General features: G+C 38.1%; 3 protein-coding genes across 26 annotated transcripts; 2 read left to right on the top strand and 1 right to left on the bottom strand.

Annotated features, from left to right (window-relative positions):
- Positions 1–76: 76 nt before the first annotated feature.
- LOC140781718 (putative pentatricopeptide repeat-containing protein At3g23330) lies at positions 77–4,332 on the bottom strand. 10 transcript variants are annotated; one of them, XM_073127832.1, is made up of 3 exons: positions 2,479–4,332; positions 2,267–2,398; positions 77–693 (listed from the first exon to the last, which is right to left on the bottom strand). In XM_073127832.1, the coding sequence occupies exon 1, from the start codon at positions 4,222–4,224 to the stop codon at positions 2,548–2,550; it is 1,677 nt and encodes a 558-aa protein (XP_072983933.1). In that variant the 5' UTR covers positions 4,225–4,332; the 3' UTR covers positions 77–693; positions 2,267–2,398; positions 2,479–2,547. The 10 variants fall into 10 exon arrangements, with proteins under 10 accessions (XP_072983933.1, XP_072983935.1, XP_072983932.1 ...); XM_073127834.1 differs by having other exon boundaries at positions 2,488–4,332; XM_073127831.1 differs by having other exon boundaries at positions 2,483–4,331.
- Positions 4,199–17,912, top strand: LOC140781720 (uncharacterized). 15 transcript variants are annotated; one of them, XM_073127857.1, is made up of 11 exons: positions 4,225–4,350; positions 8,253–8,368; positions 10,684–10,842; positions 12,790–12,885; positions 13,097–13,192; positions 13,856–13,948; positions 14,047–14,190; positions 14,809–14,916; positions 15,579–15,630; positions 15,709–15,758; positions 17,701–17,912. In XM_073127857.1, exons 2-10 carry the CDS (start codon positions 8,273–8,275, stop codon positions 15,744–15,746), a joined length of 882 nt encoding a protein of 293 aa, XP_072983958.1. In that variant the 5' UTR covers positions 4,225–4,350; positions 8,253–8,272; the 3' UTR covers positions 15,747–15,758; positions 17,701–17,912. The 15 variants fall into 15 exon arrangements, 14 of the variants coding, with proteins under 14 accessions (XP_072983952.1, XP_072983958.1, XP_072983956.1 ...); XM_073127855.1 differs by lacking the exon at positions 17,701–17,912 and adding an exon at positions 15,930–16,580; XM_073127853.1 differs by lacking the exon at positions 17,701–17,912 and adding an exon at positions 16,457–16,580 and having other exon boundaries at positions 4,304–4,350; positions 8,231–8,368.
- A 164-nt stretch (positions 17,913–18,076) lies between these two features.
- LOC140781719 (crocetin glucosyltransferase 3-like) lies at positions 18,077–19,966 on the top strand. Its single transcript, XM_073127842.1, has one exon. The coding sequence runs from the start codon at positions 18,306–18,308 to the stop codon at positions 19,767–19,769; it is 1,464 nt and encodes a 487-aa protein (XP_072983943.1). The 5' UTR covers positions 18,077–18,305; the 3' UTR covers positions 19,770–19,966.
- Positions 19,967–20,854: the final 888 nt, after the last annotated feature.

The raw sequence follows: 20,854 nt of genomic DNA, 5'->3' as shown, positions 1-20,854 counted from the left end.
TCAAGAAACAGAGAGATGGGGATGTCTCGCTGCGAGATCAACTTCCGCAACATTTATTCAAAAATCCACAGCAAAGTTAAAAGTGCGACACATATTTAATTAAAAAGGAAAATTACAGAACGTTACATGCAAATATAAACATTTATAAGAATTTCGGTTTTTGATTCAAAACAGAAGCGTACAAGTTACAGTCGGATAACTTATCAACAACCCATCCCCACCAACCCTGCTTTCAGAAGAAATAAAAAGAGAGAAGAAAGTGAGTGCAACAAATTGCATATTCTCCGATTATTAAATGGCCAGGATGCCCTATGTCTTGAATCAGGTGCAATCTTGGCCGTAGGATATCATTCGTAAATTTGAAACGGGACATTGGAGGTGCCGCATTGGCTACTTCTACAATGAAGAGACTGCAACAGCTGCCTGGATTATCCCCTGTTAATAATATTCAATCATCTCCCAGAAAGCTGGAGTCATCTTAAAATCCCATTTCTCATGCAGCCGATCATCACCAACAGCCCACCGCCCACCATCGATCAAAGAATCACCTGCAAATCTGAATTTCTTGCAATTTCAGCTTCAGAATAAGCAAAACTATTTACAACTTCGACATATTTGAATTAAGCGCCACGCCTTTTCCAAATTTCGTGAAGGTTAAGCGTATTTTCAGGTTGCAAAGCCAAATAATGGAACCTGACATCAAACAAACAGATTTGATAGAGTTTCTAGAACTAAAACCCAAAGCCAGAAGAGAACCAATAGTTTAAATGTCAGCAATCTGCATTCATTGCATTCACAAAATCAGAGCACAATATTGTCTCTCTGTTAGTAATGCCATTTTCCTAGTTCCATGACTATATTAGATTAAATCATACAGAAGTACAACTGTAATTTAACACAAGTCTGACAACTAAACTGCAAGATGGAATTCTTAATATATCAACAAAAGGTGTGCAATTATCATCACAGTCAAAAGTGTAAATCTCATTTGCTGGGAAGAAATGACTTGGATGATGAGAGCAAAGAATTGGAGCAAAGTAGGAAATGTCCAGATAAAAAAGCAATGAGTAACAGAACATATTTTTTCTTAATCCTTGTTGTCAAAGAAAAAAGAAGCATACAAGTCTATTCTCTCTCACACTAATAGATACGCTGTTTCTATGAAATGTTCAAGAATAAAAAAAGTTTTTTCACATAGTATGTTGCAGATAACATCTAAGAGAATTATTCTAATGAGGTTCTTGTGACTTCATATCAATGTCCACTGTCAAGAAGCATTGCACAGGTTTTATATGGCCCTATCCGTTAATAGTAAGCATATGCAGACCATGCTGCCAAAGCTCTGAACCACCAAAGGTAAATATGTAGGTGCAGAAAGGTAGATGAAAAACCAGGATAATAAATGCTAAAAGTAAATGTTTTTTCATTAATAACATAAATATACAGATTCACAGTCCTCCTGTTGTACATTTACAGATTCAATTCTATCATACTTATTCAGTGTAAAGCAGCATATGCTGTTGGATATTTTCTAGCATACCTTATATACATTTAGCAATACATTGACATCTGCATATTTTAGGGCAAAAAGATAAGTGTGCTCTATGACAGCATAGATCTGAGAAATACAACTTTTTATTTATAAAAAGAGTCACTAATTTGCCATGAAGAAATCAAAGGTGTCAACCTCAAGTTATTGGAAAAGTCTTGGATGATGATGGTAACGATCAGTCAAAAAGTCAGCCATTTCACAAGTTTTGCAACCTTAATCCAGCAAAAGATTGAGATGCAGTTGAAAATGCCTAGACAAAAGGGAGAGAGTGGCAAATAAATAGTGAGAATGTCTTACTATATTTATTTTTTTCTAATTACAAACAACCAAGAAGTGGATTAATGCATTCTTTTTAAATCGTGTCAGCATACGAAAAACCAACTGATGGAGATTTGAAAATTTCTGTCTGACTTTATTGGTAGCAATAACTTGTTAAGGAAATGAGAAGATTATATGATTTTCTTGTATTCCATGTCACATATAGTTTCTAAACTTAAGTTCATGGCAATTATGGTCCCAATCCAGTGGGAGAAGTACCCTTAATTTCTAACTCAACTTTCCAAAGACAAAGTAGGGAAGAAGAAGGTGAAGTTACATAAAAGGAACAACAATTGAATCTCATTACCCCATCAACAACTTTAAAGGACTTCTAAAGCAAGCAGTGAAAGAATAAACCATAAATGGATTGAAATAACATGATAATTAATTATTTACCAAGATTCAGCAGAGCTGTACAAAACATATGTATATTGCCAAAAAAAATTCTTCCTCAACAGGAGGGCAGTCTCTCTCTAAAGCAGCAGCAATCCAAGCATAAAAGATACATACTTGGGAATAGTAGTTTACCTGAAGGGCAACAAAATTATTGATGCTAGTAAACAAGCATTAAGAAGGCCAACTCACATTATAAAGAGCTAAGAATGCACCTGCCTTACATTGCTCCCAATATGAGGTTGTCAAATCCTGAAAGAACTGCATCTGAATAACAATGAGACTTAATAGAGCGAACGTTTCATGCTATTCACATTTATCCAACTGCAACCAGGAATCTTTCTCAACCCTTTTTCCTTCATCCTTCTCCTCACCTGTTCCACAATATCCCATCTTCCAGAGGAGGCATTTAAATTCGAAAGGGAGACAAAATTTGATGGATTCTGTTGTTCCAACTGAAGAAGAGATTTATAGGCCACTTCTTGCATTTCCTGGTTGTTGTGCATAATAGAAGCATCAAAAAGAGCTCCCCAAACACTTGGAGTGGGTACTACTGTCATTGACTTTATAAAATCCAAAGCATGATTCAGCAGTCCAGCTCGGCCCAGCAAATCAACCATGCAGGAGCACATTTCAACAGTCGGAAGAACCTCATGATCCTTCACCAACAAATTGTAAATCTCAAGGCCCTTCACTACCAAACCAGCCCGACAACAAGCCGAAAGAACAGCCAAACCAATCATGTTATCTGGTTTAATCCCAAGGCCGCACATTTCAATAAATAACACAACCGCTTCTTCTCCCTCACCATGAATTCCATAACCTGCAATCATTGAGCTCCAGGATATTGCATCCTTTTGCCAAGATCCATTATCAAAAACACGTCTTGCATACATTAAGCTTCCGCATTTGGAATACATGTCAACCAAAGCATTATTCAAAGATACTTCTTTACTCAATCCCATTCTAAACGAGTATCCATGAATCTGTTTTCCTTTCGCCAAATTTGATAGATACCCAATGCCTGGGAGGATGCTTATTAAAGTGACTCTATTAGGCACAATTCCATCTCTAACCTGCATATCATGAAAAAGCCTCAGCGCTTCCTTGAACTGTTCATTCTCAACATATCCCCCTATCATCGTAGTCCAAATCACCAAATTCCTCACCAACATGCTGTCAAAAATCTGCCTTCCCAAGTCCACTCGCCCACCCCTGCAGTACATATCAATCAAACAACTACCAACATGGAAACTCGAAGCCAAACCCATTTCGTTCCTCACCACATAGCCATGCATCTCCCTCCCTCGAAGCTGCCCGGCATTGCCACCATCGCACAGCGGCAAAACCACGGAGACTGTGAAACCATCCGGCTTCAACCCATCCATTTGCATATTTCTCAAAAGGTTCCAAACTTCCCCATCGTTATAGCAACTACCCAGTTTGGAAAACTGTGAAATTAGTAGATTCCAAGAAGCGGTGGTTCTCATGGGCATATCATTGAACAATTGGCGGGCGCTCTGTTGGAGGCCGCAGCAGGAGTAGAGAAGGACGAGGGAGTTGGAGAGGACGACGTCAGAGATGAAGCCAAGGCGGACAGCAAGGGAGTGGAGGGTGGAGCCGGCAAAGGGGTCGGCGAGCTCGGCGGCGGACTTGGAGAGGATGGCGAGGGTGAAGTGGTCAGGGAGGAGGTGAGGGAGCATATGGGAACGGAAGAAGGATAGAGCACGGCGGAAGTGGCCGGCGCGAGCGAGGGAGGCGAGGAGGGAGTTGTAGAGGAGGACGTTAGAGGTCGGTTGGGAGGAAAGGTAGGATAGGAGGGAGGAGGTAGAAGATGGAAGCATTGAACAAAAAATCTTATTTTTTTTTTCTCTCTCTCTCTGTGTTTTGGCGTTAGATGCTTTTAATATAAGAGCCTTGATGATACTTTCCCGTAAACGACCCGCGTTTTTCCGCTCCATAGTTCATACTCCATACAACTAATGGGGGGTATTTTCGGAAGAAGGGACTATAAAACTCACTGGAAGTAATAAAGGGATTAAGGTCAGAGAGAAAGGAAAGAAGAAATCGAAAGTTTCGTCAATAAGGTATTCTTCGTCCCCAAATTCCCCTCCCTTTCACTTTCTTTTATTGTTCTTATCTGTTCTTTCTTCTTCTTCTTCTGTTTTTTAAAAAATTCATGGAGAGAGAGAGAGAGAGCAAGTGATCGCATAATGATTGTTGGGTGTTACTTTGGAATTATCCCGCCGTTTCTTACTTTCTTTTGTTGTTTTCTAGGGTTTCTGAGTGTTATGTTGAATCGACCAATGTGAGTTAGCGAAGAAAGAAAAGATGAGATCAAGAACAGCATTTTTTGTTTTTTTTTTCCTTTTTGGTAATGTCAGGAAAAAATTACTTTAAGAAAGTGATCTAGTTCAGTCGTTCCTTGTTTTTTTTTCGTGGTAAAATCATTCTCAGGAAGAACAAATCCTTCTTTTACTGTTCTGTTCATCATTATGATCCAAGAGAGAGAGGTTGATCAGTATTCCCGTATCTTTTATGTAACACCTGAAAAAAAAAAATAAATAAAATCTTGGCACACCGTCTGCCTGATGCCACTGTTCATCATCTCCTCCCTTCGGCTGCTGATCAAGCCGTCGTGATAAAATCCAAGCTCCAATCTATCTCACTTCTTTTTACCCCTCTAAACCTCCATCTCCTCCTCAAGCCGCCTTGCTCTCAACTTCTTCCTGCAGATGTGTTTCTTGAAGCCTATTGGTGTGTGATCAGCTGACATTGAGGTTGGCACCAATGGCATCCCCAATTGCCTCCCTTCTTCCCCCTTAGTTGTGAAGGAGAAGAAGTAGGGTGAGCTCGAACCTAACCCACGCCTACGCTATGGATGGGTTGCGGCTCAACCACAACCTGTCTTTAATTGGTGGCTTGCGGCCTATACTACTACAAGCCAGCTTGGGTTGGGCTCTTGGGGCCCAACTCACTTGCTTGGTTGGTGGGCTACATAATAGCCGCAAGCTAGCCCAACTACTTGGGTCACGGGTCGGCCTAAGTTTGGGTTGTTTATGTTGTTGCCCCATGCACGAGCCTTTTTTTCATCCTCAGTCTTGTTTATATGGACATTTACATTTGGAGGCTTATTGTAGCTTATGGTATTGGCTTCTTAGCTCTTGCCTGCTCGAATTTTTGGTAAATTAGCTTTTATGTCGTGTACTATGTGGAAATATTAGCTAACAAGTCATATGAAAACCACGTGGGTTTTACCCATGTGATTAGCTTGTGTATTTATTGATGGGTATTTCAATTTGGCATCAAAGCCAGGTTTACCAAACGATTCGATAAGTCTTGCAGGATATTGTCCCTATGAGCTAAGTATGAATCATATAGACTACGTACAGCGGAGTATGAATACATGTAGCAACATCTTGGTATAATTAAGAATGTACGTACAGCGGAGTATGAATACATGTAGCAACAGCGGAGTATGGATTTTTCTAAGATTATCAAGAATGTTGCCTGGCCATGCTCGTTTAATTAGTACTATTAGCCCTGAGAGGGTTTCAACTCCGGTTTCTGAGCCAGTCATTAACACCTCAAACAGTATAGCATGGAGATTATTGGACGCCTAATTGGACAGCAAGAAAGACTCATCAATGAACTCATCCGAAGGCATACCAAAGAGCAAGCTAGCGACAAATCATCTTGGCCACTGAACCATTTCATGCAGCTTAATTCTCCGGAATTTAGTGGCACAACCGATCTTATGGAGGCAAACAAATGGATCGTCAATGTGAAGAAGATTTTGATTGCTTTCCAATGCCCAATGGACCAATAGGTGACGTTTGTTACCTTTCTCTTCCGTGGGGAAGCTGAGCAATGGTGGAAAGCCACCGAGCGCTTGATGCTAACTCGTATTACTATCAAGTATATTACGTGGGAGGCATTCTCAGATGCCTTTAACTAGAAATATTTTCCAAGATCACTTTGGTATAAGCTGATGAGAGAGTTCACTTTGATAGAGCAAGGTAGCATGTCAGTAGCTCAGTATGAAGAAAGTTTTAATACCTTTTCTCATTTTGCCGACATGGTAGTGCCCGATGATGCATCTAGGGCTGATCAGTTCAAGATGGGCCTTCATGTTGAGATTTGCAAGCAGGTAACATGGCAGGAGACCTAACCTACGCGCAAATGGTGGAGATTGCGATCATAGCAGAGAGAGAGAGAGAGAGAGAGAGAGAGAGAGAGAGAGAGAGAGAGAGAGAGAGATTGGCTAGAGGAGCTTTCACAGGAGCGTGCAACTCGACATCCGAACTGTTTTGGTGGACATTATCGGAGTGGTGGACCTAGTTGGAGTGGATTGGCCGCATCTTATCAGTTGGGATTTCATCCCTATGCTAGTAGTTCTTTGGGTGCCTGTGGTGCTAGTTCCAATTCTATTCTGGGTCAATCTAGCCCTCAGGGGTCTAATGGACCTAGAGGAGTGCAACCACAAGCTAGTGCGAGGAGATCTATAGCATTCCCATGTAGCACTAGTAGTGAGGGATTCTCTCGGCCACCTCCGTATAGGAGGACTTGCTATAATTGTTGCCAACGGGGCCATGTTTCACGTGAGTGCCATGGCCGTCAAAGGTTGGTGTGCCACCAATATGGCCTAGCAAGGCATGCCCATCTATAGTGCCCCTTACTCTAAGGTGAACCATCCACTCCAACTACACCCATCATTTTTAGATCATCTAGAGTGACCACTACCGCGAATCAAGGACGAGGAGCTGGGCAACCTAGTCCCTCTACTAGTGGAAGAGGTGGAGCTATTCCAAGGGTCTTCATCATGGCTGAGCAAAATGATAAGGAGTACGACAACCTGGTGATAGGTAATGCCTTCTTTCTTACATTGTTCTTATAAACAATTGAAAATTTAGAGTAACACCCTGAGAAAAAATATTTTGGCATGTTAGTCGACTAGCCACAAGGGCGCATGTGTGCCACTGTTTTCTAGCTCCTCCTATCTCCCTCTCTTTTCCCAACTGCTATTGATCAAGCCATCATGATCAAATCCAAGCCCTAATCTGTCTCTCTTTTTTCATACCCCTTTAAACCTATCTCCTCCTCAACTCGCCATCTCCATCTCTTATTTATTTTTCCTTGCTACCATCTTTCATTTCCTTTCCTTTTCTTATTGACGACGGTGTTCGACACGAGGTTCTTGACGTCGGAGCATCATTGGAGCTTTTGGACCCCACTTCTCGTTTCACCAATGACTATGCTCTAATCCCTTCAAATAATTTCCATTTCATGGTGTTTTGGCATTGATTTCTGTTGTTTGTCCTGCAGCCTTGTCGGCAAAATTTGTCGGTTGATGACCCCATTTTGGTGTCGTTTCAATCGGCGAGTTTTGCCTTCAGTCCTCTTGCCTTGGATACCTCTTTGGCGTTCTCTAGGCTCTCAGGGGAAGCTATGCCACATAGCCTGCCCTAAGGACTTCTTAGCTTGCCTCTGGTTAGTCATCATCTCCACTTCACATGTAGAAGCTGGAGGTGCTTTGCATATCGGCCCGTATTGTTGGTTGGATGGACATTTTGGACTCTCCCATGCCCCCGCCCCGGTCATCTCCTACTGTTCTTTGCTCAACTCCTTCCTATTGATGTTTCCCAGGCCGGTTGGTGCATGGTCGGCCAGCGGTGAGGAAGGTTCATTGTTCATTCTACCCACTGATATGTCCAACTCTTAGAGATTTTGATGGCTTAATTTTTAACAGTATAATGATGCTAGAATTTAAATTACTGTCTTCTTATTCATACATTACTAAAGTGGTTCTCTATATTCCTGTTGAGCAAGGAATCCACAAAGGTTTGCTATCCATTGTGCAATAGAAAGATTTTTTCCCCTTTTGGTCATTTTCTCATCTGATCACGTGCAGCATATATAATATTTATGGAGGGATGCATATTATGCACTGTATTGCCTGCTTAACAGGTGTCTCCGTGATTATTGTCAGAGTTATCTCCTTGGCTGTCTATGGAAGAGGGTGATGCTTTCTATGTTGTTCGAAAGGGAAACACTGTTGGTGTCTACAGAAATTTTAGTGACTGTCAAGCCCAAATTAGCCGTTCGGTACATATCTTTGATCCATAAGTTTTTGTTGTGATATTCTTGGTTTAGAATTTTCTTCTCTTTTTGGCTGATATGCAACATTGGTCCTTCTGGTTTTTTATATATTTTCCCTTGAAATTTAAATTTCAAATGTTACTGGCTTTCATATTATTATCGAGCGGCAGATAAGGTTATTCTTATTTCTACAAGTTCACAAAGTATGTATTGGTTTGCAGTGTTGATTAACAACTTAATTCTTTCCAAAATAACTTATGGTATCGCGCAATATTCTGTTGCATACTCTCCTTATTATTGACCTACCAAATTCATTATGGTGATAATGTAAACTAATACCTCAGAAATTAGACATTCCCTTCATCGGACAGTTTTGATCTCATGAGCCAAGCTCTATACATAAAGAATTAACCTGTTGGATATGCATAGTGTCCAGATGTAAATGGTTCACAAAACAAGGCCATTATGGGTTGTTTACAAGAGACTCTTAGGTGGCGTCCTTTGGAGGACAATGCTGTAAACGAAGCTCCATCTCTCACAGAAGATAGGAGATGAAATTGGATTGTTAAGATGCTCCAAATTCAAGTGCATTAGCAATTGAATGTTAACCAACTTGTGAAATTGCTACTCAGGCCTTAATGAATGTGGAATTGAGAATCTGTTATGATATGGCTGTTCTATCCAAGTTTTGCCAAGAGAAACTAGTGGCAATTGTATAAAGCATAATATTTGCCAAAAATAGAGGAGGTTTTAGGATAGAGGTTAGGGAATGTGATCAGTTGGACCATGGGAGGATGAGACCTAATAGCGACCGAGTTGGGAGTTGGGACCTCGTGCAGAAGTTCCAATTCGACATATTTTAAGCTTTTTAGCCATGGTTAATATCTTTTATCCTTAATTTATATGGTCTATCATTAGTTTATTGTATGACAATTAATGAAATATGTAATGGTAAATTGGTAATTGTTATAAAAGATCACTCACTATGTTGGAAGGGTTGTGGCACTAATCGTAGCTGCTGGAATCAATAATGGAGTAAGATGATACATGGGTAGACTAATAATGTACATGGTGTTTTTTAGTGTTGATGATATACTTATTTATCTTCTCTCTCCCTCTTTCCCTTTCTCACACCCTTCGCCATTCTGAGTTGGTTAATCACATGAGCCTTTATGTTTTCAATTTAACACTATTAAAGGGCACGTTTGGATCACATGCATCAGATTTTTTATATGCACTTAATATATAGAAGGAAATATCGTAAGTATAATATTAATAAAAATTGATGTTATCGAATTAAATATTTATTCAAAGATGAAATAAAATCTTTCTTTTTTATAATAAATAGAATAAGAAATCTGGAGAAAAAATAATTAGATGAAAATGTGAATATTTTAATATTATTAATAGTCTTATATTTTGTAAGATAAAATAATATATATTTTCTATGTATAACAAAATTTCATTATTGTAGACTATAAACTATTATTATATTTAAAGATGACTTTGTTTTAAGCTTTAAATAGGTAGAACTAAATGTAAAAAAGTATGGATATTATTTAAAATTAAATTTATTCAAATTATAATAGTCTTTCTTTATTATTATAAATAATAAATTATAATGCATTCACACCTCTCTTCTTTATAATAATGAAAATATAATACCAATGTACTCTAAAAGGTCATTAAATATATGAGAGTTTAAATATTGATAATATATTATTTTATAAGATAAATTTTATTTTATATGTAGAATAATTTCTTACAACTGTGGAATATATAATTTATAAGGGTTTAAGGTTATTAATGAAAATCTTAATATAAATTGTTCATTCGGAATCACTGATTCCTTCATTAACCAAACAATAAAGTATTTATTAATGAATGCATCAGCTATTCATGAATCAGTTCATCCTGATTCAATCCAATTCAGACATCCAAACAGGCTCGAATTCAACTATGACTTTATTGAATGTCATGGATTATTTCTACTCAGAAATAACTGCATGGGTCAATGGAATAGTAGAGGAAGGAAAATTGATATTTGGTGACCTTACAATTAGACTACAACAGGAGAAATTCAGTGTTTCTTTATTCCCAACTATTTGTGATCAGTTATGTGGATCCATTTGCGTCATTCAGCTCTGTTTCTGGTCAGACAAGTGTTGTCATTCTTCTTGTTACATCCATCTAAATTTTGCAACTAAATTTAACAGTGAATAATTTATTAATGCAGATCAACTGTATGGAATTCTGCAAGTTCCATGCTTTTCTTGGCTCATGTTGTATGTTTCTTACAATTCTTGAAAAAAATTATTTAGGTGTGCGATCCTGCTGTCAGTGCCTACAAGGGTTATTCTTTATCTAAAGAGACAGAGGACTATCTTGCTTCTTGTGGGCTTAAGAATGCTTTATACACCATTAATGCTGCGGATTTGAAAGAGGATATGTTTGGTACTCTTTTGCCCTGTTGTTTCCAGGTAACATACAATCATAGTCATATTCAGATATTTTATTATTGTCAATCTAGCTGCCTAATTATCTTATCTTTGATTGATATGATTGCTCTTTGAAGAAGGTAACTTTATGAGCTGATTGATTTTCAACTATGACATTGTTGAAAGTTGAAACTAGGTTCTTATCATGTGTTTGAATTTGTTAGTTGTTCTTTGCTTTCTCATACTTTTTTATTTAGTACTAAGAATCATAAAAGAAGCAACCTTGTCCATGCATGATTTTTTAATAGGGGTGAAAACAGGTTAGTTTACTCCAACTCGGCTCAATTTGGACCAGATTTGGATAAAAAGTTTATATCCAACTCAGATTCGAAAACAGGTAAGATTTTTGAAAAAAAAATCCAAATACGGGTAGGTTTGTTTTAAAAACCGGATACAGATACAGATCGAATATAATTTTTGAGATACGGATGTCAGATATCCATTTACCCATAATTTTTGAATTGTTTATAGCTTTTAGTTTGCTTATTTAAATTGTGAATATTGATATTGTTACTAATGATGTATTTTATTATTTTATATTGTTTGTAGAGATTGATTTTGTTAACTTTATATGTATTTGACATGCAAAAAATTTATTTTTTTAGAACTCTTAATATTTTGTATTAATTGTCTTTAAAAGAAAAGTCATAATTCGTTTAAAATTTGATTCTCATCTGTTTAAGATCCGATCTTCTATCTAAGAATTATCTGATTTGTATTCGAAAACTATTCGTATCCGACTACTTAAGATATGATTTTAAATTTTATTATTCGTCTAATATCCATATTTGGACAAAGAGTATGGATTCAGATATAGGTTGAGTACTATCCGATCCATACCTGATATGTTTTCACCTCTATTTTTTAAGGAAAAAACATGTATGTCTTCATAACCACTTATGTGTGACATGGTCTGCTATTGTTGTGAACAACATGATGATCTGCCTTAATGCAATTTATTGAATAAACTTTGATTTTGCAAGTGATTTTGGCATTTAAAAAGGTGTGACAAGTGATATATGATGTAATTTTGCACGGGGACAGTTTGTAAGAGTATATATGCACAAACTTATGCACGTATAAGTCTTACATATATAATGAGAATTAAAATATAGTGTCATATTTTTCATAGATTTCTTGACAAAAGTTTGTGGTGCTTGTCAGACTATCTAACACAAGTCCCTCCTCTACCTGGGTTTCCGACCAACCATTAAGAGATATCATAGAAGAGAATTAACTGCTGAGGACATTGCACAAAAAAGTAGAGCAAAATGATTAAAGTTTTAGAAGTGTTTCTAGTGTGTCATGTGATTGTAGTGTACCCCTTAGATTGAAAGGAAAGTTGTCAGAATGACCATAAGGCCAGCAATTCTTTATGGATCATGATGTGGGATAACTAGAAAACAACGTATTCAAAGGTAGAGTGCTGCAATGATGAAAAGGTTAAGGTGAATAAATGGTGTTATTAAAAAATATAGAAGTAGGAACAATAATATACTAATATTAGACAAAATCTAGGGGTAGCCCCAATGAGGTTAAATAATGCCACTAGATTAAGATGGTTTGGACATGTTTAATGATGGCCAAATAGTGCACCAGTAATCAATGGCTTATATCTCATTGAAATAGAAAGTTTCTTAAGACGTGGAGCAGATCAAAACTGACATAGGAGAGGTATTAGGAAAATATACGATAGAGCTTGATTTGACACAGCTCTAAATAGAGATGAATGAATTGCCAGGTTTTGTAGTTTCGGCTAAAGGCTTTGTTGTTGTTTTTGTAGAATTTGATGTCATCCGCTTGCACAATTGTTATTTCATGGAAAGATCTAGTCAACTGATCTACCATGCATTACTAAGAAAGTTAACAACTATTTCTTTGGGATCTTGTTTTCTCACAGCTTTATGTCATATCATTTCTGTTCATCAGGAGGTATCTGGATCTAACCCTCCCTGTACCGGTCAAGTAAAGAGGCCTATCGATCTAGATTATTTTGTTAATGAAGAGCCTATTTCCTGCAAACGTGTAAGTAATGTTCTGGACATTCCTGAGATGTTTTCACAAATTTGCTTTTTGGTGCAATGGCCCCTAGTTGAGCACCCGAGCTTTTGTCATTTGCTTAGGAAGAATGAGAATATTTATGTTACTTTTAACATGTTACTCATTTACAGAATAACTTTAGGAGTTAATATATCTATCTTTGTTTTCCTTTTCTGGAATTTCATTGTTTTTACAGCATGTAGCTGGATCAAACCCTGCTTCCACTCAGCTCCTAAAGAAGAGTCTCAGTCTAGGGCACTGTGTTGAGGCACAACCTGTATCCAATAGACCTGTAAGTGAGACAATATCTTAAGCTTCACATTGTGGGTATATGTCTGTGCTTGGATAGCATTTGTGATATTCACATACCTCTCATCATCTTCAGATGTGTTTATGAACCTGCCTTATATTATGTAGAAATGTATTTCTTTCGATGTTAAAAACTTATGCCTATTAATAAATGTATTGTCTGTTTTTGTGTTGAATTTGGTTAATACTATCTTAGTTGCTGTCCCTTATTTCTTTTAAGGATATGTAGCCAAATTAAAGCAATTTATCATGATTAGGAGTGGATTTTGAAGCATAGAAGACCTCACATCAAATTGGGTCATGGTTGAGAGTTTTGACTTATTTTCGTTCCAAAAAATAATTTTTGTTTCATGTTTTTGTTTACCTGCTCAACAGACAGACAGATCTGTTTTATATTCCCCATCTGGTATAAATTTAGTGCATGTCTCTGGCTTTAAAGGAATATTATTTACATATTACAGGATTGTTTACAAGGTAATATTTTGGTGTGGTATTGACAGCTAGTGGGTTATATGCTACTGATGTAAGATTTGAATTTTTTTTTCTTCAAACTTTTGTCATCGGAAGGAAATATTTTGTAACAAGAATCAGCTCTGGCTTACTGGGATTGTACTACAGAGATAGGTTCTGATGTTGGGTTTTCCAGATGTTATGCATTCTTGAATTTGATGGTGCTTCAAAAGGAAATCCTGGAAAAGCAGGTGCTGGAGCAGTACTTCGGACTGAAGATGGAAGACTGGTAAATACTCTGAACAGTTTTACTGTGTATCCTTGTGGTTGGATGACTCCTGTATTTTCTTTCATCATCCACCATGCTAACCCAACATTTGTCTGAAGATATCTCGACTTCGTGAAGGTCTGGGTGTTGCTACCAATAATGTTGCTGAATATCGAGCAGTGATCTTGGGAATGAAATATGCTCTTAAGAAGGGTTTCAGGCGAATTCATGTGCGAGGCGACTCACAGCTGGTCTGTATGCAGGTTTGTGATTCTTTTGTTTCACTGGATTGTTTACCAATATCTTATCAGTTTTATGATTCTTTTGTTTCACTGGATTGTTTACCAATATCTTATCAGTTTTATCTGATTTCTTTAACCTTATATGCTAAAATCTAGATTCCGAAAGTGAAATGCATTAGAACTTCTACCATGAACTTTATTCTTGGTATTTTCTATTTAGTTTAATTTCATGGACCAGAATGTGGGGTCTGCTGTAGCTTATTTCTTGTTTTGAATGTAAATGAACTGAGCCACAGTGCTTGCATGTAAAGTCGCATATGTTGTTTGGACTTTGAATTGTGCAAGGATGTTGAGAACTACACTCTTGTTAGAGTCAGTCGTGTGGCAATTCTGGTAACTTTGTCCAAAATATCTTAGTTTAAGGTTTTTTTAGATTTAACAAAATGGTCAATTTGGTTGGTCCCTATATCATGCACAAGGGTCCTATTATCCAGTGGTGTTTTTTCAAAAGTCTGGTTGGTTGATTTAGGCCCTTGAAAACAGATGTCCAATACTTCCTTCTATTATTGCTACTAGCAGTTTTGCTATACTATTTTCTGGATCTTTCATCTGATGACATTGCTTGCCTTCTTAAAAAAGGTACAAGGTCTCTGGCAAACCAAGCACCAGGACATGATCAAATTGTGCAAGGAAGTTAAAGAACTTCAAGAGAATTTCTTATCATTCGAGATAAATCATATGAAGAGGGTATATAAAAATTCCTTTTGTATTGCCATTACATATTATATACATTTATACTTCAAATGCTTCATCTTTTGAGGAAATTATTTTATTAAGTTGATCTGGATTAGTTGGTACGGCACCAATTGATTGTCTGTAACTTGAACCTTTCCATTAGTTTAAAGGTGCAAAGTAATGCATATCTGAAAAAACTCCTCTCTGCATTGGCTAGAGCCTCGTGCAGTAGAACATCCATCTAGATTTTTGTTACATAATAAACTTTGCAGTTAAAAAAAAAAAAAAAAGATTATGCAAAGTGCTTCACATCTGAAAGAAGTACTAGAGTTGGAGATTGATAACATCCATTTTTATGATTACTTCTCAATTATGTTGTTAGGAGAGTGGGATGATTGTTTTTTTTCTACCAACATCTAAACTCTCGCTAATAAATGTTGGCTTTAGCTTTGAAATGTTATTTTGCTTTCTGAAGAGAATCATGCATCTAGCCATTTTTGTCCAGTCATGCATCTTAGCCATTGTCCATTTACTTGCCGTCTTTATACTGTCAGAGGGATGATTTACTTTTTCTATCAACAAACAAACTCCGGTTAACATTGAATTCTGCTCTTTAAAAAAAAAAAATCTCTGCTGTTTGCTGACATTTTCTTTCTAAATGCTCTCTGCTGAAGGAGTTCAACGCTGATGCTGATAACCAAGCTAACATAGCTATTAATCTCCCAAGTAAGAACCCCCAGTTCCTAACTTTTTCGTGTAAGTTACATCATTGCAAGTGGTTCACATGATCAATACTAAATGCAGATGGTGCAATTTCTGAAGAGTGCGGTGAAGGTTTCTAGTTCTGGCTGAAGGTAAATCTTTTCTGTCCATTTTGGTTGCTTCTGTAGTAAATTATTTTAAAGGGGTTGGGAGTAACAACTAGGTAGTCAGGATTACGACGATGGTCCTTAAATTCTATAAAGAGTTTTCTTGTTGCCAATTGCTGTTCCTTTCTGGGAAGCTAATTCTAACTATGGTTTTAGGTAAACGTGAAGCTTTTCTCTTGTTATAACAATCCAAGCCATACTAAACTCAGGATAAAACTTGAAGCGTACCCTGAAGCATTATTCTATAAATTGGAATATTATCAAGGCTTAGTGCTGGACACGACTTGGAGTTATGCAACCCCTTACTAAAACTATTTGGATTACTTTATACTAAATTTATACTAAGACAATATTATCAGAAGCCAATAAATTTGGATCAAGCTGGAGTAAAAGCATACCTTGCTATCTAGATGGTAAGAGTGCGGAACAAGATGTGGGAGAGGAAGGCCCGGCAGGGGCGACCTGAGAACACACGAGAGCCGTCCATCGGACGGATGAATTGGGATCGATCCAGGTCTCATGTGTGTTCGCAGGTCACTCCTGTTGGAACTCCCCCTTGGATCCTTGATAAATCTGATTTCCTCATTAGGAAAAGAAAATATCTTTGCCAAATAGGCTATTTACTCTTCTCTGGGCATTGTAACCATTGTTATGACTAAGATTTGGGTTGCTTCAATTTATAGGCTTCCATTCTATTGGGGGGTGGTAATTGTATTGTTGTACTCCTCCAATCACCACATGTACTGGAAAGAGTTGCACCCAATTCTGGGGAAGTACAAATTAATAGTACAGTCTTTGTTCTAGCTCTGTACTGCCTTATCTTCCCAGTTTCATTTGTGAGTAGGAGATGAAAATTAATTGTTGGATTGTGGACTTTGTATGTTTCTACTCCCGCATCTACTTACAATGGCAGTAAGTGCATTTATGTGGTCAGAACTGTCCTACTATTATGACTAGCCAAAGTCAAGTCCAGATGTTTGTTGGGAGATGGATTGGACATTGAAAATGTTTGTTGGAGATGCACCGGATCAAGAACTCGTCCGTAATATAGGTACAAAGAGCCTGCAAGATCGCTAAGGTTCTCAAATTTATAGACTGCTGCTAGAATATTTTCCTTTTGTTTTGGGGTATAAATGTAGTTTGACTTTTAGCCCTAGTTTATTCTTAAAATATAACTCCTTATTTTAGAATAACGGCTGGATATCATAATTATTCTATTCTAAAATATAAAAAAATTTATCAAACTTACATCTTATATATCACACACTAATTTAATTATTAATTTATTTTTGATATCTATCATATCAATATATTTTATATATCAAATTAAAGTGTATTCATTGATAATTTTATAAAAAAATAAAATATTTTTTTTAATCTTTTTCTTCACTTTATATCACAATAGAGATAATTATTACACTCTATTTTTACAGTACAAGTGAATACAAGAATAGTTATTTATAAATAAATATTTTATTTTGAAAATAAGAAAGAGGAATATTAATTTTAGAATTAGGAATATTGATTCTAGAATTGACTTTATTCTTAAAGTAAATGAAATCTTAAGAGTGTGTTTGGTTGATGAAAATATATGAAAATAATAAAGAGACAAAATTTTGAAAGTCTTTGCACTTTATTGTGTTCAGATTTTTTTTTATTTAAAAAAAAAAGAAGTGGAAATAGAAATAAGTTCATTTTAAGAGAAGAAACCAACTAATGGAAGATAAATTTCTGGGTGAAAATATTGCTGGTAAAATGTAACAAAGATGAGTGATAATATATCGGCAGAGGATTGTAAAAAATTAAGTGGTTGGAGAATGCGAGTGCTCCCAAATCGAACCGATTGAAGTGGTTGGACACATTCTTTATCTTGCTCCAACATAAGCAACACAAAGATGAGGCACTAAATTTTGTTTACCATTTGTAGGTGACAAAGATGGCCCACACGAATCATCTTCATCTTGTGGTCCGGGCAACGTGTCAACTTCTCACATGTTTTAGCTTAATTGCGTGCCTTATCCTGCAACTTCTTTCTCTCTAATTTTATTTTAAATCTTTGTGAATTATCACCGATTTTAACATATGTTTTTCTAAAAATTATTTCAATATTATAAATTTTTTTAATTGAGAGAATTGTTAGATTTTAAGGGTAGTAGCACTCTAAAACTGACTGATTGACTGAAGTAGTCGAATTCTAAATTTTATTTATTCAAAATATGTCTATTATACTATAGTCCTAAAACGTTGAATTTATAAGTATTATATATATTTTTTAAATAAGAATATGTTTAAATTAGTATTTTAGTAGTTTAGGTTTAAATTTTTATTTTTATATAAAATTGCTTATCTTAGTAATGTTTTGCAGTAAAATAAAACTATTTCTAATACTAAATTTGAAGAGCGAGCTATATTGGTAAATAAAATTTAGAACAAAGGGTACTTTGGTAAAAAAAAATACTCCTCCAAAACTTGGTACATTTTATTTACAAACTTTGGAGAGTGTCGAGAGCCATCGTCTTCCTTCGGGTTGTCATGGCGGCAAGAGATCACGTAGTGCTATTCCCTTTCTTGGCCCAAGGCCATATCATCCCCTTCCTATCCTTAGCCAATCTCATACAAGAAAGACACCGCTCCTTCACCGTCACCCTCCTCAGTACCCCTCTCAACATCGCCAAGCTCCAACTCCTCCTCCCCGCCGCCTCCCGCCTCCGCCTCCACTCCCTCCCCTTCGACGGCTCCCACCATAGCCTCCCCCCGAACTCCGAGAACACTGACTCCCTATGCCCCGCCGACATCGTGCGCCTCCAGCTCGCCTCCCAGTCCCTCGAACCCCACTTCGAACACTTCCTCCAAGTCGCACGTCCTGCGGTGATCATCGCGGATGTCTTCTTAGGATGGACGGTGCTCTCCGCCAGGAAGATCGGCGGCGGCGTCCGCCACGCGACGCTCACCACGTGCGGGGCGTACGGCACCATGGCGTTCACGTCGATGTGGCTGCACTTCCCTCATAAGAGCACCGGCGATGATGAGTTCCACGTCCCGGGGTTCCCGCCGAACTTCCGACTGGATCGCACTCAAATCTCGCGTTACCTGCGATCCGCCGATGGCTCCGAACCCTTGGCCGCCTTCGTCCGCCGCCAGATACGCCTCTCGCTGCTCGAATCTGACTCCATTCTCTGCAACACCGTGGAAGAGATCGAATCATTCGGACTCCGTCTCCTTCGTGAAAACACCAAGCTAGCGGTGTGGCCAGTCGGTCCTCTCCTTCCATTAGAGGCGAAAGAATCTTACAATCGAGCCGGGAAAAAATCCGGCATCAATTTGGAAACTTGCATCCAATGGCTATCTCGTCGTTCTCAGGGTTCGCTTCTCTACATCTGCTTCGGCTCTCAGAACACCATCTCTGCTTCGCAGATGACGGCGCTGGCGGTCGGGTTGGAGCTGACCCAGACGCCGTTCATCTGGGTCATCCGCCCGCCGCTCGGGTTCGACATGAACGGCGAATTCAAGGACGAGTGGTTACCCGAAGGATTCGAGGCGCGGATGAGAGATAGGGATCAGGGCATACTGGTACGGAGCTGGGCGCCGCAGCTGGAGATTTTGACCCACGAGTCGACCGGCGCGTTCCTGACTCACTGCGGGTGGAACTCGGTGCTGGAGAGCTTGAGCAGAGGGAAGCCGATGGTCGCGTGGCCGCTGGCGGCGGAGCAGTTCTACAACGCGAAGATGATGATCGAGGAGCTCGGGGTGTGCGCCGAGATCGCGAGGGGAGTGGAGAGAGAGCTCGAGGTCGATCGCATCGTCACAGTGATCGGGATGGTGATGGAGGGAGAGGAAGGGAAGGAGATGAGGAGGAAGGCGGCGGAGTGCAAGGAGTTGTTACGAGACGCCATGAGAGAGGAGGAGGGAGGGAGAAAGGGTTCGTCGATCAAGTCGGTCGATAACTTCATCCTAACAGCGGTGTCGGCAACGAGGACAGAGAAGGAAGTGATCTGATGCCGACTTTCGACTAGAATGTTTGCAACTACTTATCGCGAAATTTACATTTAGCAACCACTTGTTTTCTTTCTATTTTTTTTTAGTGTTCTTATGATTACTATGTATCACAGCTAGATAGTAAGAGATAACTAATTAATCCAAAAACTCAAATCACTAGACACAATACCATGAGGTAATTAATTTTATTCTCTCAATCTTTAGTATGATAATAATTTCGTCTTCCTCATCTAGATGATGCTCAACGAATAGATGGAAATTTATCGCTAACAACTCATCAGCTTATGATTTAATCTATGTTTGAATAATGCATCTAATAAAGTTAATTCTAATAGCTACCATTACATCAGGATCACTTCCCTTGCCATACAAAATGCACAAGCTCTAGTATGGCAAATTTCACTAAGTGTTTACTCACTTGTGCTTTCATTTCTTGGTAGTTTCTCTGCCTGGTTGAGTTATAACATGGTCAGTTTACATGAGAAACCTCCATTATAAACTAGAGCTTATTCTAATGTGCTAATGGCTAATGATTAGATTAGTTTCTTAATGCCAACTTCTTTATACAAGGAAAAGCATGTGCACATGACTCACACTGATGCATCCAAATGCATGCATATATTCATATATACATATTCTCCAGAGCACAAGTTCTTATTCAAATATTTCCACCAACCTAATAGCTTTATATATATATTTTTTATGAGCTTGTAGCTAACCACAATTAAGCACATCAAGGCTACTTACTACCTACAACCACATATACTATCAACCATGCAAATTAAAATACCAGACTTTTTTTTTTGTTTTGTTCATATCTAACATGCAAGGAACTTTAATATTAGTGCACACACAAACACATAGCTCTCCAGACCTTGGAGAAAGAGAATAGGAGAGCTGAACTAAGGGCATCTTTGACTCCCCAAAAAAGGGGAGGAGGACTCATTTAGATTGCAACTACTCTCTCTCTCTCTCCTTCTTTTCTTATAACCTTTTCCCAAGAACAGTCACAGCCTTCCCCCTTCCTCCTCTTCCAACAAAGAGCCAACCAACCCCCCTCCCCTCTCACATAGTCACATGTGGAC

The sequence above is a fragment of the Typha latifolia genome, chromosome 2 (assembly GCF_019914945.1).
Source record: "Typha latifolia isolate L0001 chromosome 2, TyphaL0001v2, whole genome shotgun sequence".
NCBI classification, from domain to species: domain Eukaryota; kingdom Viridiplantae; phylum Streptophyta; class Magnoliopsida; order Poales; family Typhaceae; genus Typha; species Typha latifolia.
The sequence above is the reverse complement of the archived record's forward strand: the minus strand, read 5'-3'. Positions and strand labels throughout refer to the sequence as shown.

Coding starts and splice junctions, on each gene's coding strand:
- LOC140781719 (XM_073127842.1), top strand. CDS start 18,306: ATGGCGGCAAGAGATCACGTAGTGCTATTCCCTTTCTTGGCCCAAGGC.
- LOC140781720 (XM_073127847.1), top strand. CDS start 7,614: ATGACCCCATTTTGGTGTCGTTTCAATCGGCGAGTTTTGCCTTCAGTC. Junction 7,945..8,252: donor GTCGGCCAGCGGTGAGGAAG/GTTCATTGTTCA, acceptor GATTATTGTCAG/AGTTATCTCCTTGGCTGTCT. Junction 8,369..10,683: donor AAGCCCAAATTAGCCGTTCG/GTACATATCTTT, acceptor AAAATTATTTAG/GTGTGCGATCCTGCTGTCAG.
- LOC140781718 (XM_073127833.1), bottom strand. CDS start 4,224: ATGGAGCGGAAAAACGCGGGTCGTTTACGGGAAAGTATCATCAAGGCT.